At 37.9% G+C, this 27,322-nt stretch overlaps 1 protein-coding gene across 3 annotated transcripts in view; it reads left to right on the top strand.

Moving 5' to 3' along the window:
* The window catches only part of RAB3GAP1 (RAB3 GTPase activating protein catalytic subunit 1), a 150,608-nt gene that overhangs the window by 20,424 nt on the left and 102,862 nt on the right, over positions 1-27,322 (top strand). For 2 of the 3 annotated variants that reach the window (XR_003438314.1, XM_027132338.1), the window contains exons 4-5: positions 19,293-19,425; positions 21,580-21,658. Coding sequence is in view for 1 of the 3 variants with exons in the window: in XM_027132338.1 (XP_026988139.1) it covers positions 19,293-19,425; positions 21,580-21,658 (212 nt within the window). In the remaining 2 variants the exon portion in view is untranslated. Of the gene's footprint in view, positions 1-19,292; positions 19,426-21,579; positions 21,659-27,322 lie in introns of those variants that run through there. The other variant, XM_027132345.1, reaches the window with a different exon arrangement.

Here is a 27,322-nt window from a genome sequence, read left to right as displayed (position 1 = left end):
GTAAGAAAAGTAAATAAACAGCTTTAGATTGTATGGAGAAATATTTGGGGGCAAGATATCTGTCATATGGCCTAGAAGGTTATCTTCTGAAGTCAGTTTCCTGAAATTGTCTTTCCTGTCCTTTCCATTCTGTAGTTTTGAGGTCAGAATATTTTTATTAAAATTTAAAATACCCTGTAATTACAAAAATAATATAACCAAATCAAATAATGTTTGTATTTCAAAAGTGACAGTTTCCTCCTCATCACTTCCTTTCCGCCCATCTCCTTTTCAGAGCTAACAGTGTTTAACTGTTTGATATTCTACCCCGTGTGTGTGTGTCATACCTTTAACAAAAAAGATCTGTTTTGTGCTACAACTGCCTTTTTTAAAAAACTTTATATTTTGTTGGCTTTTTTCCAAGATAAGACACAGGCATTTATCTCATTATTTTAATGCTTGCATTGTAGTGTACTATATAACTGTACCATAATGTCTTTGTTTATATTCCTATTGAAAGGATATTTAATTTTCAATTTTTGCAGTTGTAGCACTGGGGTAGTAAGCATTTTTGTACATACATTTCCAGACTTGTATGAATATTTCTATAACACTTCTAAAAGTAGGATTACTAAGTCAAAGGGAATGTGTTTTTTATTTTTGATAAATACAGCTTTGTTTTCCACCAAGATGATTGAATGTACTTCTGCTCTCCTCATGCATGGCACATGAATGCACACATTTCCTCAGTCCTCCAACACGATTTTCATTATATTTTTGTCAATATAAAACTGTCTAATTTTTATGTTTATTTTCCTGAGCACTGTTGAAAATGAGTGTTCCTTCATGTTTATTAAACATTAGAATTTCCCTTTCGATTGCTCATTGCTCATTATATACATTGACCAATTTTCTACTGTCTTTCTTATTGAGTTATAGAAGGGCTTTGTTAATAACTGTTTCAGATCTTTTGCCTAGCTTGTCATTTTTCTTTTAATTTGAATGTGTCTTTTGCATTACAAAAATTATAAATTTTTCATTTTAGTAAAGAACATAAGAAAACTTGTAAAAAAATTACCAATTTAACCATTGTTAAGTGGACACTTCAGGCATTAATTAAGTGCATTCACACTGTTGTGCAATGATTACCACCATCCATATCGAGAACTTTTTCATCATCCTGAACTGAAACTATATTCATTAAACACTAACAATATCATATGAGAGGAATCATCCAATATTTATGTCTGGCTTGTTTCTCTTAGCATAGTGTCTTCAAAGTTTACCCATATTGTAGTGTGTATCAGTTTCATTCCTTTTTAAGGCTGAAATAAAATTCCATTGTATGTATATGCTACACTTTGTTAATCCATTCATTTATTTGTCATTAGACACAGGTTGCTTCTACCTTTGGCTATTGCAAATAATGCTGCTATGAATATGGTTGTACAAATACCAGTTTGAGTCCCTGCTTTTAAGTCTTTTGGGTATATACCCAAAAATGGAATTGCTAGATCATTGGTAGTTCTATTTTTAAGTTTTTGAAGAACCACCATATTGTTTTTCACAGGAGCTGCATCATTTTACATTTCCACTGGCAATGCACAAGGGTTCCAGTTTCTCCTCATCCACACCAACACTTGTGTTTTTTTTTTTTTTTTTTTGTGGCCATCTTAATGGGTGTAAAGTGGTTTTGATCTCATTGTGGCTTTGCTTTGCATTTCCCTAATGATTAGTGATGTTGAGCATCTTTTCTTGTGCTTATTGGCCATTTTGTATATCTGCTATGGAGATGATTTTGCTCATTTTTGTTTAACATCTTTAATGGAGTATAATTGCTTACCAATGGTGTGTTAATTTCCGCTTTATAACAAAGTGTACCAGCTATACATATATCCCCATATCTCCTTCCTCTTGCGTCTCCCTCCCACCCTCCTTATCCCATCTCTCTAGGTGGTCACAAAGCACCAAGCTGATCTCCCTGTGCTATGTGGCAGCTTCCAACTAGCTATCTGTTTCACATTTGGTCCATGCCACTGTCTCACTTCGTCCCAGCATACCCTTCCCCCTCCCCGTGTCCTCAGGTCCATTCTGTACGTCTGTGTCTTTATTCCTGTCCTGGCCTGAGGTTCTTCAGAACCTTTTTTTTTAGATTCCATGTATATATGTTAGCATATGGTATTTGTTTTTCTCTTTCTGACTTACTTCACTCTGTATGACAGATTCTAGGTCCATCCACCTCACTACAAATAACTCAATTTCTTTTCTTTTTATGGCTGAGTAATACTCCATTGTAAATATGAGCCACATTTTCTTTAGCCATTCATCAGTTGATGACACTTAGGTTGCTTCCATGTCCTGGCTATTGTAAATAGAGCTGCAGTGAACATTTTGGTACATGACTCTTTTTGAATTATGGTTTTCTCAGGGTATATGCCCAGTAATGGGATTGCTGGGTCGTATGGTAGTTCTATTTGTAGTTTTTTAAGGAACTTCCATACTGTTCTCCATAGTGGCTGTATCAGTTTCCGTTCCCACCAACAGTGCAAGAGTGTTCCCTTTTCTCCACACCCTCTCCAGCATTTATCGTTTCTAGATTTTTTGATGATGGCCATTCTGACTGGTGTGAGATGGTATCTCATTGTAGTTTTGATTTGCATTTCTCTAATGATTAATGATGTTGAGCATTCTTTCATGTGTTTGTTGGCAATCTGTATATCTTCTTTAGAGAAATGTCTGTTTAGGTCTTCTGCCCATTTTTGGATTGGGTTGTTTGTTTTTTTGTTATTGAGCTGCATGAGCTGCTTGTAAATTTTGGAGACTGATCATTTGTCAGTTGCTTCATTTGCAAATATTTTCTCCCATTCTGAGGATTGTCTTTTGGTCTTGTTTATGGTTTCCTTTGCTGTGCAAAAGCTTTGAAGTTTCATTAGGTCCCATTTGTTTATTCTTGTTTTTATTTCCATTTCTCTAGGTGGTGGGTAAAAAGGATCTTGCTGTGATTTATGTCATAGAGTGTCCTGCCTATGTTTTCTTCTAAGAGTTTGATAGTGTAAGGCCAGTTTGATAGTGTCTGGCCTTACATTGTGTTTAATCCATTTTGAGTTTATTTTTGTGTATGGTGTTAGGGAGTATTCTAACTTCATACTTTTACATGTACCTGTCCAGTTTTCCCAGCACCACTTATTGAAGAGGCTGTCTTTTCTCCACGGTGTATTCTTGCCTCCTTTATCAAAGATATCTCCTTTATCAAAGATAAGGTGACCATATGTGTGTGGGTTTATTTCTGGGCTTTCTGTCCTGTTTCATTGATCTATATTTCTTTTTTTGTTCCAGTACCATACTGTTTGATTACTGTAGCTTTGTAGCATTGTCTGAAGTCAGGGAGCCTGATTCCTCCAGCTCCGTTTTTCTTTCTCAAGATTGCTTTGGCTATTCGGGGTCTTTTGTGTTTCCATACAAATTGTGAAATGTTTTGTTCTAGGTCTGTTAAAAATGCCAGTGGTAGTTTGATAGGGATTGCAATGAATCTGTAGACTGCTTTGGATAATATAGTCACTTTCACAATGTTGATTCTTCCAATCCAAGAACATGGTATATCTCTCCATCTATTTATATCATCTTTAATTTCTTTCATCACTGTCTTGTAGTTTTTTGCATACAGGTCTTTTGTCTCCTTAGGTAGGTTTATTCCTAGGTATTTTATTCTTTTTGTTGCAGTGGTAAATGGGAGGGTTTCCTTAATTTCTCTTTCAGATTTTTCATCATCAGTGTATAAGAATGCAAGAGATTTCTGTGCATTAATTTTGTATCCTGCTACTTTGCCAAATTCATTGATTAGCTCTAGTAGTTTTCTGGTAGCATCTTTAGGATTCTGTACATATAGCGTCACGTCATCTGCAAACAGTGACAGCTTTACTTCTTTTCCGATTTGAATTCCTTTTATTTCTTTTTCTTCTCTGATTGCTGTGGCTAAAACTTCCAAAGCTATGTTGAATAATAGTGGTGAGAGTGGACAACCTTGTCTTTTTCTTGATCTTAGAGGAAATGGTTTCAGTTTTTTACCATTGAGAACGATGTTGTCTGTTGGTTCGTCATATATGGCCTTTATTATGTTGAGGAAAGTTCCCTCTGTGCCTACCTTCTGGAGGGTTTTTTTTTTTTATCATAAATGGGTGTTGAATTTTGTCGAAAGCTTTTTCTGCATCATTTGAGAGGATCATATGGTTTCTCTCCTTCAATTTGTTAATGTGGTTTATCACATTGATTGATCTGTGTATATTGAAGAATCCTTGCATTCCTGGGATAAGCCCTGCTTGACCATGGTGTATGATCCTTTTAATGTGCTGTTGGAATCTGTTTGCTAGTATTTTGTTGAGGATATTTGTATCGATGTTCATCAGTGATATTGGCCTGTAGTTTTCTTTCTTTGTGACATCTTTGTCTGGTTTTGGTATCAGGGTGATGGTGGCCTTGTAGAATGAGTTTTGGAGTGTTCCTCCCTCTGCTATATTTTGGAAAAGTTTGAGAAGGATAGGTGTTAGCTCTTCTGTAAGTGTTTGATAGAATTCACCTGTGAAGCCATCTGGTCCTGGGCTTTTGTTTGTTGGAAGATTTTTAATCACAGTTTCAGTGCTTGTGATTGGTCTGTTTATGTTTTCTATTTCTTCCTTGTTCCGTCTTGGAAGGTTGTGCTTTTCTAAGAGTGTGTCCATTTCTTCCAGGTTGTCCATTTTATTGGCATAGAGTTGCTTGTAGTAATCTCTCATGATCCTTTGTATTTCTGCAGTGTCAGTTGTTACTTATCCTTTTTCATTTCTAATTGTGTGGATTTGAGTCTTCTCCCTTTTTTTCTTGATGAGTCTGGCTAATGGTTTATCAATTTTGTTTATCTTCTCAAAGAACCGGCTTTTAGTTTTATTGATGTTTGGTATTGTTTCCTTCATTTCTTTTTCGTTTATTTCTCATCTGATTCTTATGATTTCTTTCCTTCTGCTAACTTTAGGGTTTTTTGGTTCTTCTTTCTCTAATTGCTTTAGGTGCAAGGTTAGGTTGTTTGAGGTGTTTCTTGTTCTTGAGGTAGGATTGTATTGCTATAAACTTCCCTCTTAGAACTGCTTTTGCTGCATCCCATAGGTTTTGGGTCATCATGTTTTCATTGTCATTTGTTTCTAGGTGTGTTTTGATTTCTCCTTTGATTTCTTCAGTGGTCTCTTGGTTATTTAGTAGTGTATTGTTTAGCCTCCACGTGTTTGTATTTTGTACAGTTTTTTTCCTGCAGTTGATATCTAGTCTCAGTGTTGTGCTCGGAAAAGATACTTGATACGATTTCAATTTTCTTAAATTTACCCAAGGCTTGATTTGTGACCCAAGATATGATCTGTCCCGGAGAATGTTCCATTAGCACTTGAGATGTATTCTGTTGTTTTTGGATGGAATGTCCTATAAATATCAATTAAGTCCATCTTGTTTAATGTATCATTTAAAGCTTGTGTTTCCTAATTTATTTTCATTTTCGATGATCTGTCCATTGGTGAAAGTGGGGTGTTAAAGTCCCCTACTATGATTGTGTTACTGTTGATTTCCCCTTTTATGGCTGTTAACATTTGCCTTATGTATTGTGGTGCTTGTATGTTGCGTGCTTAAATATTTACAATTGTTATATCTTCTTGTATTGATACCTTGAGCATTATGTAGTATCTTTCTTTGTCTTTTGTAATAATCTTTATTTTAAAGTCTATTTTGTCTGATACGAGAATTGCTGCTCTAGCTTTCTTTTGGTTTCCATTTGCATGGAATACCTTTTTCCATCCCCTCACTTTCAGTCTGTATGTGTCCCTAGGTCTGAAGTGGGTCTCTTGTAGACAGCATATATATGGGTTCTGTTTTTGTATCCATTCAGCCAGTGTGTGTCTTTTGCTTAGAGCATTTAATCCATTTACATTTAAGGTAGTTATCAATATGTATGTTTCTGTTACCATTTTCTTAATGTTTTGCGTTTGTTATTGTAGGTCTTTTCCTTCTCTTGCATTTCCTGCCTAGAGAAGTTCCTTTAACATTTGTTGTAAAGCTGGTTTGGTGGTGCTGAATTCTCTTAGCCTTTGCTTATCTCTTAAGGTTTTAATTTCTTCCTCGAATCTGAAAGAGATTGTTGCTGGGGAGAGTAATCTTGGTTGTGGGTTTTTCTCTTTCATCACTTTAAATATGTCCTGCCACTCCCTTCTGGCTTGCAGAGTTTCTGCTGAAAGATCAGCTGTTAACCTTATGGGGATTCCCTTGTGTCTTATTTGTTGTTTTTCCCTTGCTGCTTTTAATACTTTTTCTCTGTATTTAATTTTTGATAGTTTGCTTAATATGTGTCTTGGTGTGTTTTTCCTAGGTTTTATCCTGTATGGGACACTCTGCCCTTCCTGGTATTGATTGACTATTTCCTTTCCCATGTTAGGGAAGTTTTGAACTATAATTTTTCCAAATATTTTCTCAGTCTCTTTCTTTCTTTCTTCTTCTTCTGGGACCCCTATAATTTGAATGTTGGTTCATTTAATGTCCCAGAGGTCTCTGAGACTCTCCTCAATTCTTTTCATTGTTTTTTTTTTTTTAATCTGCTCTGCAGTAGTTATTTCCACTATTTTATCTTCCAGGTCCCTTATCCATTCTTCTGCCTCATTTATTCTCTATTGATTCCTTCTAGAGATTTTCAAATTCATTTATTGTGGTGTTCATCATAATTTGTTTGCTCTTTAGTTCTTTTAGGTCCTTGTTCAGTGTTTCTTGTATTTTCTCTGTTGTATTTACAAGATTTTGGATCATCTTTACTATCATTACTCTGAATTGTTTTTCAGGTAGACTGCCTATTTCCTGTTCCTTTGTGTGATTGGTGGGTTTTTACCTTGCTCCCTCATCCGCTGTGTGTTTCTCTCTCTTCTCAATTTGCTTACCTTACTGTGTTTGGGGTCTGCTTTTCACAAGCTGCAGGTTCGTAGTTCATGTTGTTTTTGGTGTCTGTCCCCAGTGGCTAAGGTTGCTTCAGTGGGTTTTGTAGGCTTCCTGGTGGAGGGGAATGTTGCCTGTGTTCTGGTTGATGAGTCTGGATCTTGTCTTTCTGGTGGGCAGGACAGCATCTGGTGGTGTGTTTTGGGGTGTCTGTGGACTTACTATGATTTTAGGCAGCCTCTGTGCTAATGGGTGGGGTTGTGTTCCTGTCTTGTTAGTTGTTTCACATAGGGTTTCCAGCACTGTAGCTTGCTGGTCGTTGAGTAGAGCTGGGTTTTAGCATTGAGATGGAGATCTCTGGGAGAGCTTTTGCCATTTATTACTTGGAGCTGGGAGGTCTCTGGTGGACCAATGTCCTGAACTTGTCTCTCCTACCTCAGAGGCACAGGCCTGACAACCGGCCAGAGCACCAAGACCCTGTCAGCCACATGGCTCAGAAGAAAAGGGAGAAAAAAAAATAGTTATTAAAATAAAAAATAAAAAAATTATTAAAAATAACAAAAAATTAATAAAAAAAAAGAAAAGAAAGAAGAGAGCAACCAAACCAAAAAACAAATCCACCAGTGATAACAAGTGCTAAAAACTATACTAAAAAAACAAAAACAAAAACACAGACAGAACCGTAGGACAAGTGGTAAAAGCAGTTATATAGGCAAAATCACACAAAGAAGCATACATCTACACCCACAAAAAGACAAAAAGGAAAAAAATATATATAATCCTTATAAAGAGAGAGAGCAAGCAAATCAATAAGTCTATCAATGATGATAAATTCTAAATACTAAACTAAGATAAACATAAAACCAGAAATAAATTAGATGCAGAAAGCAAACCCCAAGTCTACAGTTGCCCCCAGAGTCCACCGCCTCAATTTGGGATGATTTTTTGTCTATTCAGGTACTTCAGTGATGCGGGGTGCATCAAGTTGATTGTGGAGACTTAATCCGCTGCTCCTGAGGCTGCTGGGAGAGATTTCCCTTTCTTTTCTTTGTTCGTACAGCTCCTGGGGTTCAGCTTTGGATTTGGCCCCGGCTCTGCGTGTAGGTCTCCTGAGGGCGTCTGTTCCTGCCCAGACAGGATGGATTTAAAGTAGCAGCTGATTAGGGGGCTCTGGCTCACTGAGGCTTGGGGGAGGTGGGGGGTAGAGAATGCAGGGCGAGCCTGCGACAGCAGAGGCCGGTGTGACATTGCAACAGCCTGAGGCCCCATGTGTTCTCCTGGGGAAGTTGTCCCTGGATCACGGGACCCTGGTAGTGGCGGGCTGCACAGGCTCCTGGGAGGAGTGGTGTGGATAGTGACCTGTGATTGCGCACAAGCTTCTTGGTGACTGCAGCAGCAGCCTTAGCGTCTCATGCTCGTCTAGTGTCCGTGCTGATAGCTGCGGCTCGCGCCCATCTCTGGAGCTCGTTTAGGCGATGCTCTGAATTCCCTCTCCTTCTGCACCCCGAAACAATGGTGTCTTGCCTCTTAGGCAGGTCCAGAGTTTCTCCCGGACTCCCTCCTGGCTAGCTGTGGTGCACTAGCCCCCTTCAGGTTGTTTTCATGCAGCCAACCCCAGTCCTCTCCCTGGGGTCTGATCTCCGAAGCCCGAGCCTCAGCTCCCAGCCCCTGCCCGTCCCGGTGGGTGAGCAGACAAGCCTCTTGGGCTGGTGAGTGCTGGTCAGCACCCATCCTCTGTGCGGGAATCTCTCCGCTTTGCCCTCTGCACCCCTGTTGCTGCGCTGTCCTCTGTGGCTCCGAAGCTTCCCCCGCTGCCCACCCTCAGTCTCTACTAGTGAAGGCGCTTCCTAGTGTGTGGAAACTTTTCCTCCTTCACAGCTCCCTCCCAGAGGTGCAGGTTCCCTCCCAGAAGTGCAGGTTCCGTCCTTATTCTTTCGTCTCTGTTTTTTCTTTTTTCTTTTGCCCTACCCAGGTACGTGGGGAGTTTCTTGCCTTTTGCGAAGTCTCAGTCTTCTGCCACAGTTCAGTAGGTGTTCTGTAGGAGTTGTTCCACATGTAGATGTGTTTCTGATATATTTGTGGGGAGGAAGGTGATCTCCATGTCTTACTCCTCTGCCATCTTGAAGGTCTCTTTGCTCACTTTTTAATGCACATGTTAAGTTGTAAGAGTTCTTTATTACATTCTAGATATTAATCTCTTATTGAGTTGGCCAAAACGTACGTTCGGGTTTTTCCATAAGATGTTATGGAAAAACCCGAACGAACGTTTTGGCCTACCCAATATATGATACATAACCTGCAAATATTTTTTCCTATCCTCTTCCCTACCTTAGCTCTTTCCTATTTCTTCTTTCCATCCAGGGTGTTCAGAGGAATTCTCCTCAACTAATACCGTTATCTCGTTACAAGCCTACACAGAAAGAGCCTTCAAAGGCTCTTCATTGCCCACAGGGTGAAGTTGAAACTCCTAGAACTGATATTCATAGACATCAACTGTCAGGTCTCTCTCTACCTTTTTTCTCTATTCCTTCTAGGAAACTTCAGCTGAATTGGACTATTTGTTCCCTAAATTTGACATCCAGTGTCCTGCCCCAGACCATTATCTGTTCTTTCTTATTAGCCTTACCTTACCTACAGACTAATGGGGATCCACTTTTCTGAATGAATCCATTTCTGACTCACTTGATATTTATCCAACCATCTCCTTAAGCTCTGACCCATACATTGTTCTCCTTGTTTATCTTGTTCGCGTATGTACTATTGAATTTATATATGTATATGTGCGTGTTTATGTCTATCTGCCTTAGCTTCTACTGGAAAGAACCAGGCTGTGGTGGATCAAATTCTAGCTTTAGTACTTAATGGTATGGTAGCCTTGGACAGGTTTTTAAATCTTTGAACCTTTTCTTATCTATAAAATAGGGTTGAAACTTATATGACAGCGTTAGGAGATTTTATGTATGCAGACACACAATCATGAACATACACATATAATTACACATTAATTACTTGACTTAGTAGACACTCAGTGGGTGTAGTTCTTATCCTGAAGGTCAGGGAAGTAATCTGTACAGACATTTAAAAAATGTCTGGGGCTTCCCTGGTGGCGCAGTAGTTAAGAATCCACCTGCCAATGCAGGGGACAGGCGTTCGAGCCCTGGTTTGGGAAGATCCCACATGCCGCGGAGCACCTAAGCCTATGCACCACAACTACTGAGCCAGCGCTTTGGAGCCCGCAAGCCACAACTACTGAGCCCATGTGCTACAACTACTGAAGTTCGTGCACCTAGAGCCCATGTTCCACAACAAGAAAAGCCACTGCAATGAGAAGCCCGTGCACCGTAACGAAGAGTAGCTCCCGCTTGCCACAACTAGAGAAAGCCCGCATGCAGCAATGAAGACCCAGTGCAGCCAAAGATAAATAAATAAATAAAATAAATAAATAAATAGCTAGAGGTGCTGGAGAGGTGCTTGGTGTGGGCCAGGGTGCCCACAGTTTGTGTGTGGTTTTGGGAAACCAGCCAGAGCCCAAGGAAGTTTCACTCTTCTTCCTAGGCCTTATTCCTGGGAGTAAGCAAGCATGTGTGTGCATTCTTCAGGAGTAGAATCTCAGTTTCTTATATAGCCCTCCTATAAGTCCCACTAGTTTTCAAACCAGCTAAGGAGACACATCTTCCTGGTATTGAACCCCAGGGAGGTGGTGCTCAATATGTGGCTTGGACCACTCACTCCCCACGGAGGATCTCTGAGCCTGTGATATCCGTCTCCTCTTCTGTGTCGCCTCCTAGTGCTGCAGATCCTGATTGCTTCTCCTCACTTTCTACCTGACTTTGTGTGGATCTTTCCTCATAGCCTTGGTTGAAGAAGAGTCCTTCTGTCATTCTCCAATTTGTTTTCAATAAGAATTCCTCATGTAGCTGTATTGTGATGTGTTCCTGTGGGGAGGTGAGCTCAGCATTCTCCTACTCCACCAATTGATCTCCTCCCTTGATGTTATCTTTTAATTATAGCCATCCTAGTGGATATGAAGTGATGTCTCACTGTGGCTTTGATTTGCAGTTTCCTAATGGCTGTTCATGTTGAACATTTTCTCATGTTATTTTAATTTATTAATTAAATTTATTTAAAAATTAATAAATTAAATTTATTAATTTTTGGCTGCATTGGGTCTTTGTTGCTGTGCATGGGCTTTCTCTAGTTGCGTCGAGTGGGGGTTACTCTTCGTTGCGGTGCGCAGGCTTCTCATTGTGGTGGCTTTTCTTGTTCCAGAGCACGGGCTCTAGGTGCGTGGGCTTCAGTAGTTGCAGTCTGTGGGCTCAGTAGTTGTGGCTCGCAGGCTCCAGAGCACAGGCTCAGTAGTTGTGGTGCCTGGACTTTGTTGCTCTGCAGCATGTGGGATCTTCCCAGACCAGGGCTCGAACCCATTTCCGCTGCATTGGCAGGCGGATTCTTAACTGCTGCGCTACCAGGGAAGTCCCTTTCTCATGTTCTTATTGGCCACTTGTATATCTTCTTTAGAGAAATGTCTTTTCAGATCCTTTGCCCATTTTTTTTCTAAAGTAGATTTATTTATTTATTTTTATTTTTTTGGCTGCACTGGGCAGCATGTGGGATCTTAGTTGCTGACTAGGGATCAAACCCACACCCCCTGCAGTGGAAGCTTGGAGTCTTAAGCACTGGACTACCAGGAAAGTCCCTGCCCATTTTTATTTTTATTTTATTTTATTTTATTTTTTGCGGTTCGCGGGCCTGTCACTGTTGTGGCCTCTCCCGTCGCAGAGCACAGGCTACGGACGCGCAGGCTCAGCGGCCATGGCTCACGGGCCCAGCCGCCCCTCGGCATGTGGGATCCTCCCAGACCGGGGCACGAACTCGTGTCCCCTGCATCAGCAGGCAGACTCTCAACCACTGCGCCACCAGGGAAGCCTCCTGCCCATTTTTAAATTGGATTATTTATCTTTTTATTATTCATTTGTAAATGTTCTTTGTATATTCTGGATATAAGTCCCTTATGAGATATATAATTCACGCATTTTTTCCCATTTGCCATGTTGCAGCATGTATTGTGGTCTGTCTTTTCACTTTCTTGATGGTGTCTATAGTTATTGCTCTTCCATTTAGGTCTGTCATCCATTTTGAGTTAGTTTTCATGCCTAGTGTAAGGATAAAGGTTCCAACTTCTTTTTTTTTGCATACGGATATTCAGTTGTCCCAACATAGATAGATGGCTTTTTAATATTTGTATTTCAATACTGCAAACGTTCAAAAAGATTTCCTCCATTAGTGCATGAAAACTTTCATTTTTAGCTTTATACCAAGGTTTTGATTACCCTGGTTGCACATTAGAATCACTTGGGGAGCTTTTGAAAAATTCTAGGGTTTCGACACAACCTCAGAGATTCTGATTTAATTAGTCTGTTCTGGAGCCTAGTTATCAGTATGTTTTTGAAAGCCTTGTAGTTGATTATGAAGTCTAATTAGGGTGAGAACCACAGTTCTGTGCTCTTCAAAAAAAGAAATGGAAAAAAAACCCACTAGGTTTTATGCTTCACTATATTTTTTTCCTCTTCAATAATGTGTTGCTTTTGTCAATAGAAGAAAAAATTTTTTAATAATTTGTTAAACAGTAATTTAAACAGAGTTTTAGTTTTATAATGAAAGATTATATTTTTAATGGTAGCTTGTTTATGATGTGAAATTTGATTCTGGTAACCAATAAATCTTAAAGATGGCTTATGTTTAGGTGTTACAGAAAATCCCTTAATCCAGGAAGGCAGTGAGTTTATCCACGTGTTTGATTTATACCATGAGGAAATTAACTTCACGAGGAACTCAACATGAGGACTGTGATGTACATATGTCAGTTCAAGTCAGAGAGCATACCTTTAGGGACTGGGTTGTGTGGTATTTCAAGTTGTTAGACTAGACCTCTGACTATATATTCTGTGTACTTACTGAAATATTTCCAGTATATTTGGAAAACATGGGTTTCTTTGTGAATACTGATAAAGGTAATTCCTAAGATACTTATTAAGCATGTAGGCACTGTTAAGTTCTGGGCTGCAAAGAATAGACTGTAGTCTTTGCACTTTACAGTCTAATGGAGAAATAGATATATAAGTAAGTGACTTGAATAAGAAGCCATTCTAATGATTTGAACAAGACATTGAGGATCATTACCTTTCATGGAAGTAAAGCAGATTTTCTACAGGAAATAACATTTAGGATGAGTTTTGAAGAATGAATATGTGAAGGGTATGCTAAGAGGAAGTAGAGAAGAGCAGGATAAATAGTCTGTGCCCAGATGTCAAAGATAAAGCACACCTCTGAGGAAATACAAGTTGTTAGGATTGTAACACAGGGTAGGTGGAAGGTAACCATGGGAGATAAACCAGCAAAGGGGTGGGGCCAAGTCTGGTGGGTTTGTGTTTCTACCAGTCCAAGAAGTGCCTTCGGTTTTTAAGTAAAAATAAAAGATACATTCTTCATTTTCACCAAGAACTTTATTGAACAACGTATTCACCCTTTTGTTCCACTACCTTCTTCCATTTTTCAGGCAACTTCATAATTCCATCTTCCCAAAACTTTTTACCTTTTTAAGCAAAGAACTCTTCTAGGTGCCTTTTACAGTCTTGCAGGGAATTGAAATTTTTTCCATTAAGAGAATTTTATAAAGACCAAAATAAATGGAAATCCAAAGATGCAATGTCTGGTGAATACAGTGGATGAATCAGAACCAGCCAAGCTGTAACAGTTTTTGCCTGGTCATCAGAGAAACATGCGGTCTTGCGTCATCCTGATGGAAGGTTATGCGTTTTCTCTTGACTCATTCTGGATGCTCTTTGTTGAGTGCTGCTTTCAGTTGGTCTGACTGGGAGCAATACTTGTTGGAATTAATCGTTTGGTTTTCTAGAAGGAGGTCATAATAAAGGACTCCCTTCCAATCCCACCATATATACAACATCACCTTCTTTGGATGAAGACGGGCCTTTGGTGTGGTTGGTGGCGGTTCATTTCACTTTCCCCACGATCTCTTCCGTTCCACATTATTGTACAGTATCTGCTTTTCATCGCCTGTCACAATTTATTTTAAAAATGGAACATTTTCATTATATTTAAGTAGAGAATTGAATACAGAAATACAGTCAAGAAGTTTTTTTTCACTTAACTTATGTGGAACCCAAACATCAAAGCAATTCACATAACCAAGCTGGTGCAAATGATTTTCAGTGCTTGATTTGGATATTTTGAGTAGGTCGGCTGTCTCCCGCACTGTATAACATTGATTGTTCTCAGTTAATGTTTTGATTTGATCGCTGTCAACTTCAACTGGTCTACCTGAACATGGAGCATCGTCCAGCGAGAAATCTCCAGCACAAAACTTCGTAAACCACTTTTGACACATTCGATCAGTCACAGCACCTTCTCCATACACTGCACAAATCTTTTTTTTGCATTTCAGTTGCGTTTTACCTTTCTTGAAATAATAAAGCATAATATGCCGAAAATGTTGCTTTTTTCTTTCATCTTCAGTATTAAAATGGCTACACAAAAATTCACCAGTTTTGATAAATCTTTTCTTAAATGCATGCTGATATGACAGCTGTCACATACAGTCTAACAAAATTGTTTCAAATGAAGTTAAAGACAACTAAGTGCTACTAGAGCCATCTTACAGAAAAAACCAAATGAACCTTTTGGCCAACCCAGTAATGCCACACTTAGAGGTGCTTGTGATGAGCCATTTTTGTATTATGACTTCTAATTATATTACATGTTTATATCCCTTTTTAATGTTTTTGTTTTATATATCATATGCATAATATATTGCTACAGTAATGCTTAATTTGTTAATAAAAATATACATATATGGAGGTGGATACTCAAAATCTTTTACTGATAGAATACCTGATTAAACATCTCTGGAAGCCACTTATAGGTTATGGAAATCCACTAAAGTATTTTAAACAGAAGAACAATATCAGATTTATATTTTAGGAAGAAGGATTGTAGGGTAGGGATACGGAGACCAGTAGAAAGCTATTAAAATAGTCTGGGCCTGACATTGTGAAGGGCTCAACTAAAAGAGTGACCTTTATCTTGCTGAGGTCTTTGGCCCTCCAAAGTTCTGGCTGAGAATATTTCTTAATTACCTAAAATTTATTAAGTTGAAAGATGAGTGGAAAGGATTGTTGGGTCCACATGATGATGTTTAGTGCATGTTGTTCTTACATAATTGCCATTATCTTTTCTCTTGGAAAAAAAGCATCTTCCTCTCCCTACCTACCGCATTTTCCTCAGAAGTTTAATATTCCCCCATATCTCCTTATCTCTTTTTAAAGAGGTGTTCTATTGGTGTTTTTTCTTTGTTGGGTTATAGTTTACATACAGTAAAATGGACAAAATTCAGATTTACAGTTTATTTTGACAAATGTATGTACCCATGTTACTACCATCTAAAGTAAAAAATAATTTTCATCATCCCAGAAAGATTCCTTGTTTTTCTCTCTATCTCTTAAGTAACCATAGTTCTTATTTCTTTCACTATATATTAATTCTACCCATTCTTGAGTTTCATATAAGTGGAATCATACACTATGCATTCGTGTCTGACTTTTTGCTCAACATAATATTTTAAGAATTCATCCATGTTACACACATCATTTTTTGGATCGTATGACTGTACCACAGTGTGTTTATCCTTTCTCCTATTGATAAATATTTAAATTGTTTCCATTTTTTTCTTATTATTAATAATCTGCTATGAACAATTTGGTGAACATATGCTTTGATTTTTCTTGAGTATATTCTTAGGAGCAGAATTGCTAGGTCTTGTGTTCAGTTTTATTAGAAACTGCCAAACTTTTCTAAAGTACAAGATTGTACCATTGTATACTCTTAGCAGTATGTGAGATTTCAAGTTGCTCTACATTCTGACAGTTGGCATTGTCAGATTTTTATTTTTAGTCATCTTACTGGGTGTGAAGTGGTATCTCATTGTGGTTTTAATTTGCATTTCGCTGTCGACTACTGAAATTCAGTAGTATCTGGTGATTCATCACAGTTAACTATTTATTAGTCATTCATACCTTCTTTTGCTAAGTGTCTGTTCAAGTATTTTGCTCATTAAAAAATATTGGATTGTTTCGTTTTAAAAATTATTCTCGTACATCCTGGTTGTGAGTCTTTTGTCAGATATATGTTTTGAGTTTTCCTATTAGTCTATGGCTTTCCTAATGATTTTCTTAATTGTGTCTTTTGATGAGCATGTTTATTTTAGTGAAGTTCATTTTCTCAGTTTTTGATTTTATTGTTAGTGACTTTTGTGTCTTGTCAAAGGAATTTTTGCCTATTTTAAGGTTGTGAGGATATTCTGTGTTCTCTTCCATATGAATATCTAATTATTTCAGAACCATTTGTTGAAAAGACCATCCTTTCCCTACTGAATTGTAGAGGCTCCTCTGTTGTAAAAGGAAGTATTAGTATGAATATATTTCTGGACTATCTGTTATGTTTCATTGATCTATTTGTCCTTATGCCAGTACTGTACTGTCTTAATTGCTGTAGCAAAGTAAATCTTAAAATCAGGTAGTATACTTTTCATCAAAAATTATTTTAGCTATTCTAGGGTCTTTGGATTTTCATGTTAGTTTTAGAATCAGCTTGGCAGTTTTTACGAAATGCCTGCTGGGATTTTGATTAGGATTGTGTTGAAGTTATAGATCAATTTGGGAGAATCGACATCTTAATGGTGTTGTGTTTTCCAGTCCATGTACATGAAATATCTCTGTTTAGGTCTTTAATATCTTTTAGTAATGCTTTGAGGTATTTTAGGTAGAGTTCTTGCTCATCTTTCATTGTCTTTTCACTAGATATTTGATTTTTTTTGATGTTTTAAGAGTGGTATTTAAAAAAAATTAATTTCCCAAGCGTTTGCTCAGTATATGTATATAAAAATTCACATGATTTTTGTATACTGACCTTGAATTCCACAACTTTATAAACTCAGTTTTGGTACTTTGTAGATTCCTTTGGATATGTTATGTACATAATCATGCCATCTGTGAATGCAGACAGCTTTCTTTCTAGTCTGTGTGCTTAATTCTTTTTATTTTCTAATTAGGGCCATCAGAAGTTATTTTTGATGAATTACTAGATTAATTCTGAACTAGAGTTATCCTTTCTGGTTCTAGTAGTAAATATACACCATACTGGAATTTGGTGTCAAGTGACTGTATCATAATGGAATGGAAGGAGGGAGGTTGGAGTGTTGTTTTTCAGTTAAGCTAAATTATCTTAAAAAGTTTGTTTTGGATACAGAACCTGCATGCCCTCTATATTGAATACAACCAAATCCACCTTGAGATAGCTGTTCAGTAAGGTTGACAGTTATACCTAGAATGCAGGATTAGGGTCAGATAATGTTTCTTGTATCATTTTAAGGGAATATTTCATAATGCCATTTGCAGCAACATGGATGGACCTAGAGATTATCATATTAAGTGAAGTAAGTCAGAAAGAAAAAGACAGATACCATATGGTATCACTTATATGTGGAATCTAACATATGACACAGGGCTTCCCTGGTGGCGCAGTGGTTGAGAGTTCACCTGCCAGTGCAAGGGACACGGGTTCGTGCCCCCGTCCGGGAAGGTCCCACATGCTGCGGAGCGGCTGGGCCCGTGAGCCATGGTGGCTGAGCCTGCGCGTCCGGAGCCTGTGCTCCGCAACGGGAGAGGCCACAACAGTGAGAGGCCCGGGTACTGCAAAAAGAAAAGAAAAATAAAATATGACACAAATGAACTTACCTATGAAACAGAAACAGACTCATAGACATATAGAGAACAGACTTGTGATTGCCAAGGGGGAGGGGAGGACTGGGAGTTTGGGACTACCAGATGTGTAAACTATTATATATAGAATGGATAAACAGCAAGGTCCTATTGTATAGCACAGGGAACTATATTCAATATTCTGTAATAAACCATAATGGAAAAGAATATGAAAAAGTATGGATTGTATAACTGAATCACTTTGCTGTACATCAGAAACTAGCATAACATTGTAAATTGACTATATTTCAATTAAAAATATGGCAAAAAAAAATTTCAGGTTTTCTGCAAGCTTGAAAAGGGGACTTATCTCTCACTTTCCGGACTTTCCCCCCCACCTTAGTTTTAGCTTTCACTGCTTTATTGTGGGCATTCTTCCTAGCAAACCAAGCTCTTACGTATATCATTTATTACTTACTGCAGTTTGAGACTTTTGGTACAGGCCATATATATCTTAACACAGGTTAACCTCACTTTAAAGAAACCCAGTGTATAAAAATCATAGTTTTTGATATGTATCATACATGGTGATTATTCTCCTAATAAAAAGATTCAGAATTATAAATACCTTGCCAGGAACACATAAAACTTAGGTACAGTCTGAAAAACACTTTTAAAAAATTCAGTAATGCAGAGAATCATTCCTTACATTTTTCCTGTCTAGTTTTGGGCTATCTGTATTTGGAAGTTGCTGAGTTGGTATTTCTGCCTTGTAGTGGTGGTGCTGTGCTGTAATGACTATCTGTAATATCTCTCCAGTGGAAAGAATAGCTATGGGAGACTAGAGGACTTGTGGCAAAAATCCTTTTTTATGGTTATGTTGTGTAAGTAAGAGGGCTGTTTGGAATTTTTAATTAAAATATTTTCCAATGAAGAAGTTGCTGTTTAATTGAAAATATTTGAATGCCAAAGGTTGATAAAGAAGCTTGCAGAACCTGTTAAGCAAATAAGTACTACAGATTTCATGTGACTTAAATTGATTTTACAAATTTGCTTTTCTTTTTTGAAGCAATTTCTGATATCCAGTAATTCTGTGTACCATGTAGTGATGTTATTAGATTTGAGATCTTTATAATAAAAATAATATTGTCGTGTATTTTTTTATAATTTTTAAAATTTATGAAACTTAACTATTTTCAGTTAAAAGCTACTCACAGATTCTGCTGTTGGTAGAGAAGGTGTTGGGGTTTTATTGGTGTGTGAAGAGGCATGGGATTTACTGTATATTCATGATTTTATATAGAGACTCATCTTACAAAAATTACTTGAAAATTACAATTTTGTAAGTCACTTGATAGTTAATATTCTAGGGGAATTTTCTTCTAAAGGAGCACTGATAAATAGTTTATAAAATAATTTCCTCTTTGTTTATTCACTTACATATTTTTCCTTTTCCTTTTATTATGGGAAGGATAAATATAGGATTGAACTTTTAGATTAATGGGCAGAAAAAGGGAAAAAAGATCTGTGGTTAATAAACCTAATGGTAACTATTGAATACCATAAAGTAGATGTTTTTCCTTTTTTTGTTTTTTTTGTTAAATACAGGGTATATTTACTTCTGGCACATGGGAAGAGAAATCAGATGAGATTTCATTTGCTGATTTCAAGTTCTCAATCACTCATCATTATCTTGTACAAGAATTCCCTGATAAAGAAGGAAAGGATGAAGTATTAGAAGGTAAGTTTGTACTACATACTTTTAAACTCTTGTAAGAGTGATTATAATTTTGAATTATGAATTTAGTTCTCTTAATTAAGTAGTATCCTCTGGAGATATTTTACATATGCAGAGTCGTTTCACATCTGAAATAGAGTATGATCTTTGCAGAGGAAAAATTGCAGCATCATTTATTTTAAAATTAATTAAATCAGCACATATTTATTGAATGCCTGAGATGTGCTCGGTACTCTGCTAAGCCCAACTGAGAAAAGTTTACATTCCAGTAGGGGTGATAAAGTCTATAAGTAAGTAACAATAGTAAGAGGTAAAAAGTGGTAAGTACCATCCCAAAGCACAAAGTCTTACTGGAGTTCAGAATAGGAAAGATCACTTTTAGTCCAGAGAGATTAGAGAAGATGTTATAGAGAATTAAGTAACTAAGCTGGGCTTTGAAGAATTTTAAAAAAGTTATTGATTAGTCAGTGTCATGTTTTGGATATACCCCAGACTTCAGAGTCAGATCAAGTGGATTAAAATTCTGGTTTTTCTACTTACTAGTTACTTGACCTTTCTAAATTTGACTGATCTCATTTGTAAAATGGAGTAATACTACCTGGAGGGTTAATGGGAGGATTTAATAAGATACTGTACATAAGCACCTATCTCATGATTACTGATGTTTACCAGGCTCTTGTATAAGCATTGCAGTTAGTATTCAAGTTAGCAAACATCATTTGCAGCTTAATAAATAATTTTAAGAGTTAGTTTCTTCCCCAAAAAGGCATATATTTTATTTGCTAGGCATAATTTACAAACTTGCAAAGGCAACTTGATTTTATATTATCAGTCATTTTAAGAGAAAGATCCATTTTAAGAGTTTTTTTTTTTTGCGGTACGCGGGCCTCTCACTGTTGTGGCCTCTCCCATTGCGGAGCAAGGCTCCGGATGCGCAGGCTCAGCGGCCATGGCTCATGGGCCCAGCCACTTTGCGGCATATGGGATCTTCCCGGACTGGGGCACGAACCCGTGTCCCCTGCATCGGCAGGTGGACTCTCAACCACTGCACCACCAGGGAAGCCCCTAGAATCAGTGTTTCTGAGATGAATAGAGATGAGAGAATAGATGAATAGATGATGAGAGAAGGTGAATGGATTTAAGGTAGTTAAGGCATTATTGCTGCATGTGTGTATGTATTGGGCAGTTTTAATTTGGTCGTGATTGAAGCTGTAACTAATGGTAGAAGCTACAAGCAAACCATTAGCTCAGTTAATTTGGAGATACGTGTTTAAAACGATTATCAGAGGTCAGAAGATTTGAACACCGGTCTTTTATTTATTGGAGTTGCTTATTGTTTTAATTAGAGCATCAAGTCAATAGTGTTCTCCTATTCTTTTTTCAAATTAACAAAATACAAATTTGCTCAGCAAGTATAGCTATACAGCAAAAGGAAATTGGTTTTTTTTTTTTGGCTGCACAGTGTGGCATGCGGGATCTTCCCCGACCAGGGATCGAACCTGCGCCCCCAACAGTGGAAGTGCGGAGTCCTAACCACTGGACCTCCAGGGAGGTTCCAGGAAATATTTTTATAAACATTATTCTTTATGCTTTGAATTTATTATGCATTTACGAGTGTAAGTAATTATCATTGATGTTAGTATCTTATTATGGATAGTAATGCATGTACTTACAGATATATGGGTTATAAAGGAGAAGCTGCGTAGTGGTTTTACAAGAATATTTAAGACGGCCAGGGGTGAGCAAAGGCTAGCCATGGGAAGTGTATAGAGTTGACAGACTTCTAAGTATAATTTTGAAGAAAAGTAAAGACAAGGGCAGGCTAAGAAGAACAAATAAAACAAGGTTTTCTAGTAAGGAATGAGAAATTGTTTGAATCATGATTTAGAAGAATGGAAAATATAAACATGGGAATGATATATATATCAATATATATTTTTTTATGGACTTTTTTTTTTTTTAAAGAAAAGGGAGAGAGCAAGCGAGACACTGGTCTTCCTCCAAAGCTTAGAGTTAGCCTTAGATACAAATCGTTAAGCAGTCGCAAAACTACATGGACTAGCAAGACATGTCATAGAATGATTTCTTTAAATCATGTGATAAAATTCTGCCTTAGAATGAACATACTCACTTTTTAATTATCAAATATTTCTGTAGATGTTATTCCACAATCTATGCAAGATTTGCTGTGTATGAATAATGACTTTCCTCCCAGAGCACATTGCCTGGTAAGATGGTAAGTATACATTTTACTCAGATAACTTTTAGTATGTATGTCAGGAAGGCCCCATGACTGACTCCAGGTTTGATGATTTTCTAGGAGTTCCCACTGGGCTCAGCATGTAGTTGCTCTTATTGCTAGGATTTCTTAGAGTGACAGCATGCAAAGCAAAATCAGCAAAGGGAAAAGGTGCCTTAGGCAAAGTTTGGAGGAAGTGCAAGTGTTTAAGAGTCCTTTCCTAATGGAGTCACAGAGGACATATTCAGTTCCTTTAGCAACAAGTTGTGACAACACATATGAAACGTTTTCTACCAGAGAAGCTTGTTAAAGCCTCAGCTCTCAGGTTTTTAATTAGGGGCTGGTCACGTAGGCACCCTCTGACTGTTACATAACAAAATTTGAGACTCCTAAAAGGAAAGCAGGTGTTCAGCATAAACCGCTTTGTTTGTACAAACAGTTTAGGCACAGTAACTCATCAGTTAGGGAAAATGGTGAGACGCCTCCACAAATCCAGGTTCCCAGGTACCAGCCAACGGGCAGCCTTAGAAGTAGGCCTTTCTGAGGATAGCAGTCATAGTCCTGCTGTTAAATCCTTTCTGAACAGTATGTGTCATAATCTAGGTTGTACCTAACTATAATTCTGATGACTAGCATAGAACGCTTAAATATCATAGGAAACTTAATATATATTGCTGAAAATTGAATTGACATAAAATGTTGATCTCAAACAGTTATGTGATAACATCAAAACTCTCTTACGTCTATTAAACTTTCTAAAGGTCTTTTAATCTTTTTTCAATTATTCTCAGCATCTCTTTATTTTGAAGAGGTTGGTGTTAAAACATACTACCATCAAAATGGCCCAAGTATGAGTATATGGTCAAGGAAGGAGACCTAGTTGAAGGAAATTTATATACTGGTTTTAAATTATTCTGTTGGTGTGAGTTGGTCTTTTGATTTTTTTTATTAAAGAATTTCTAAGGAAAGGGAAAATGACAGTATCTGTGTTTGTTTCTTTTTTCTTCATTCCATTGTGATTACTATATCAAGTAGATTATGTAGCACTAAAAAGAAGAAAACTATTTGCAAGTGCAATAAACTGGTTAATGTTTCACAAATAGTCCTGTTATTTTAATCTGATCTTTTAAAAACTGTGAACTTAACTACAAAAGGAATTTAATGAATAAATTACCCATTTAATGTAATCCATCTAGATTCTTTTATCTTTTAAAATGTGAATACATACATTTAACATGACAAAATATGTCAGAAGGCAGCTTGTATCATAGAGCATGCATTTATGTGCATTCATTCATTCAGCATTAATTGACCATCTACTGTTTGGTCAGATGCTGAATTAGACAAACTAATGTTTAATTTCTAGCTCAAGTACTTATTATCTCAGCAACTTTGGGCAAGTTATTTAATTTCTCTGATTTGGTTTCTGCATTGGTAAAGTAAGAATAATAAATAATAAGTGCCTTTGAGAGTAACTGTGAGGATTTAATAAGATAATAACACATAGTGCATATATCAAAATCTCACTGCTGCTATATAATTTCTGTTCAGCTTTTTAATATATATTTCAAAAAAGTGTATTTGACAAGTAGTCCATAGTTAAATATTCATTGAATAAATACATGAAACCTTTCTATGTATGAAATTAATAAATCACTTGTTAGTGATTTCTTTATTAACGGAAGTCACTTGTTAGTAGTTTTTTTTTAAAATAAATTTGTTTTATTTATTTTTGGCTGCGTTGCGTCTTCGTTGCTGCACGCGGCCTTTCTCTAGTTGCAGCAAGCGGGGGCTATTCTTTATTGCAGAGGACAGGCTTCTAATTGTGGTGGCCTCTCTTGCTGCAGAGCACAGGCTATAGGTGCGTGGGCTCAGTAGTTGTGGCTTGAGGGCTCTAGAGCGCAGGCTCGGTAGTTGTGGCGCATGGGCTTAGTTGCTTCGCACCATGTGGGATCTTCCTAGACCAGGGCTTGAACCTGTGTCCGCTGTATTGGTAGGTGGATTCTTTTTTTTTTTTTCTTTTTTGCGGTGGGCGGGCCTCTCACTGTTGTGGCCTCTCCCGTTGTGGAGCACAGGCTCCGGACGCACAGGCTCAGCGGCCATGGCTCACGGGCCTAGCTGCTCCGCGGCATGTGGGATCTTCCCGGACCGGGGCACGAACCCGTGTCCCCTGCATCGGCAGGCGGACTCTCAACCACTGCGCCACCAGGGAAGCCCTGGTAGGTGGATTCTTAACCACAGCGCCACCAGGGAGCTCCCAGTAGTTTTTTTTTTTTAATATTCCCATTTGCTTTTTAAACATTTTATTTTTAAAATTAGCATAAAGTAAATTGACCTTTTTTTTGTTTTTGGTGAACAGTTCACTGAACTTTAACACATGTATAGGTTTTTTTTTTTCCCTTAACATCTTTATTGGAGTATAATTGCTTTACAATGGTGTGTTAGTTTCTGCTTTATAACAAAGTGAATCAGTTATACATATACATATGTTCCGATATTTCTTCCCTCTTGTGTTTCCTTCCCTCCCACCCTCCCTATCCCACCCCTCTAGGTGGTCACAAACCACCGAGCTGATCTCCCCGTGCTATGCGGCTACTTCCCACTAGCTATCTATTTTACGTTTGGTAGTGTATATATGTCCATGCCAGTCTCTCAGGTTGTCACAGCTTACCCTTCCCCCTCCCTGTATCCTCAAGTCCATTCTCTAGTAGGTCTGTGTCTTTATTCCTGTCTTACCCCTAGGTTCTTCATGACCTTTTTTTTCCCCTTAGATTCCATATATATGTGTTAGCATACGGTATTTGTTTTTCTCCTTCTGACTTACTTCACTCTGTATGACAGACTCTAGGTCCATCCACCTCACTACAAATAACTCAGTTCGTTTCTTTTTATGGCTGAGTAATATTCCATTGTACATATGTGCCACAACTTCTTTATCCATTCATATGTCAGTGGACACTTAGGTTGCTTCCATGTCCTGGCTATTGTAAATAGAGCTGCAATGAACATTTTGGTACATGACTCTTTTTTTTTTTTTTTTTTGCGGTACGCGGGCCTCTCACTGTTGTGGCCTCTCCCGTGGCGGAGCACAGGCTCCGGACACGCAGGCTCAGCGGCCATGGCCCACGGGCGCAGCCGCTCCGCGGCATGTGGGATCCTCCTGGACTGGGGCACAGACCTGCGTCCCCTGCATCGGCAGACGGACTTCCAACTGCTGCGCCACCAGGGAAGCCCACGTGACTCTTTTTGAATTATGGTCTTCTCAGGGTATATGCCCAGTAGTGGGATTGCTGGGTCGTATGGTAGTTCTATTTGTAGTTTTTTAAGGAACCTCCATACTGTTCTCCATAGTGGCTGTATCAATTTACATTCCCACCAACAGTGCAAGAGTGTTCCCTTTTCTCCACACCCTCTCCAGTATTTATTGTTTCTAGATTTTTTGATGATGGCCATTCTGACCGGTGTGAGATGATATCTCATTGTTGTTTTGATTTGCATTTCTCTAATGATTAATGATGTTGAGCATTCGTTCATGTGTTTGTTGGCAATCTGTATATCTTCGTTGGAGAAATGTCTATTTAGGTCTTCTGCCCATTTTTGGATTGGGTTGTTTTTTCGTTATTGAGCTGCATGAGCTGCTTGTAAATTTTGGAGATTAATCCTTTGTCAGTTGCTTCATTTGCAAATATTTTCTCCCATTCTGAGGGTTGTCTTTTGGTCTTGTTTATGTTTTCCTTTGCTGTGCAAAAGCTTTGAAGTTTCATTAGGTCCCATTTGTTTATTTTTCTTTTTATTTCCATTTCTCTAGGAGGTGGATCAAAAAGATCTTGCTGTGATTTCTGTCATAGAGTGTTCTGCCTATGTTTTCCTCTAAGAGTTTGATAGTGTCTGGCCTTACATTTAGCTCTTTAATCCATTTTGAGTTTATTTTTGTGTATGGTGTTAGGGAGTGTTGTAATTTCATACTTCTACATGTACCTGTCCACTTTTCCCAGCACCACTTATTGAAGAGGCTGTCTTTTCTCCACTGTGTATTCTTGCCTCCTTTATCAAAGGTAAGGTGACCATATGTGCGTGGGTTTATCTCTGGGTTTTCTGTCCTGTTCCATTGGTTTATATTTCTGTTTTTGCCAGTACCATACTGTCTTGATTACTGTAGCTTTGTAGTATAGTCTGAAGTCAGGGAGCCTGATTCCTCCAGCTCCATTTTTCGTTCTCAAGATTGCTTTGGCTCTTCGGGGTCGTTTGTGTTTCCATACAGATTGTGAAATTTTTTGTTCTAGTTCTATGAAAAATGCCAGTGGTAGTTTGATAGGGATTGCATTGAATCTGTGGATTGCTTTGGGTAGTACAGTCATTTTCACAGCGTTGATTCTTCCAATCCAAGAACATGGTATATCTCTCCATCTATTTATATCATCTTTAATTTCTTTCATCAGTGTCTTATAATTTTCTGCATATAGGTCTTTTGTCTCCTTAGGTAGGTTTATTCCTACATATTTTATTCTTCTTGTTGCAATGGTAAATGGGAGTGTTTTCTTAATTTCACTTTTAGATTTTTCATCATTAGTGTATAGGAATGCCAGAGTCTCTGTGCACAAATTTTGTATTCTGCTACTTTACCAAATTCATTGATTAGCTCTAGTAGTTTTCTGGTAGCATCTTTAGGATTCTCTAGGTATAGTATCATGTCATCTGCAAACAGTGACAGCTTTAGTTCTTCTTTTCCAATTTGGATTCCTTTTATTTCTTTTTTTTCTCTGATTGCTGTGGCTAAAACTTCCCAAGCTATGTTGAATAATAGTGGTGAGAGTGGGCGACCTTGTCTTGTTCTTGATCTTAGTGGAAATGGTTTCAGTTTTTCACCATTGAGAACGATGTTGGCTGTGGGTTTGTCATATATGGCCTTTATTATGTTGAGGAAAGTTCGCTCTATGCCTACTTTCTGCAGGGTTTTTATCATAAATGGGTGTTGAATTTTGTCGAGAGCTTTCTCTGCATCATTTGAGAGGATCGTATGGTTTTTCTCCTTCAATTTGTTAATATGGTGTATCACATTATTGATTTGCATATATTGAAGAATCCTTGCATTCCTGGAATAAACCCCACTTGATCATGGTGTATGATCCTTTTAATGTGCTGTTGGATCCTGTTTGCTAGAATTTTGTTGAGGATTTTTGCATCTATGTTCATCAGTGATATTGGCCTGTAGTTTTCTTTCTTTGTGACATCCTTGTCTGGTTTTGGTATTAAGGTGATGGTGGCCTCGCAGAATGAATTTGGGAGTGTTCCTCCCTCTGCTATATTTTGGAAGAGTTTGAGAAGGATAGGTGTTAGCTCTTCTCTAAATGTTTGATAGAATTCGCCTGTGAAGCCATCTGGTCCTGGGGTTTTGTTTGTTGGAAGATTTTTAATCTCAGTTTCAATTTCAGTGCTTGTGATTGGTCTGTTCATATTTTCTATTTCTTCCTGGTTCAGTCTCAGCAGGTTGTGCATTTCTAAGAATTTGTCCATTTCTTCCAGGTGTCCATTTTATTGGCATAGAGTTGCTTGTAGTAATCTCTCATGATCCTTTGTATTTCTGCAGTGTCAGTTGTTACTTCTCCTTTTTCATTTCTAATTCTATTGATTTGAGTCTTCTCCCTTTTTTTCTTGATGAGT

Source organism: Aethalodelphis obliquidens, unplaced genomic scaffold (genome assembly GCF_003676395.1).
Source record: "Aethalodelphis obliquidens isolate GAN/ISIS:26980383/991018 unplaced genomic scaffold, ASM367639v1 scaffold2, whole genome shotgun sequence".
Classification (NCBI taxonomy): Eukaryota; Metazoa; Chordata; class Mammalia; order Artiodactyla; family Delphinidae; genus Aethalodelphis; species Aethalodelphis obliquidens.
This window is presented reverse-complemented; position numbering and strand designations above follow the sequence as displayed.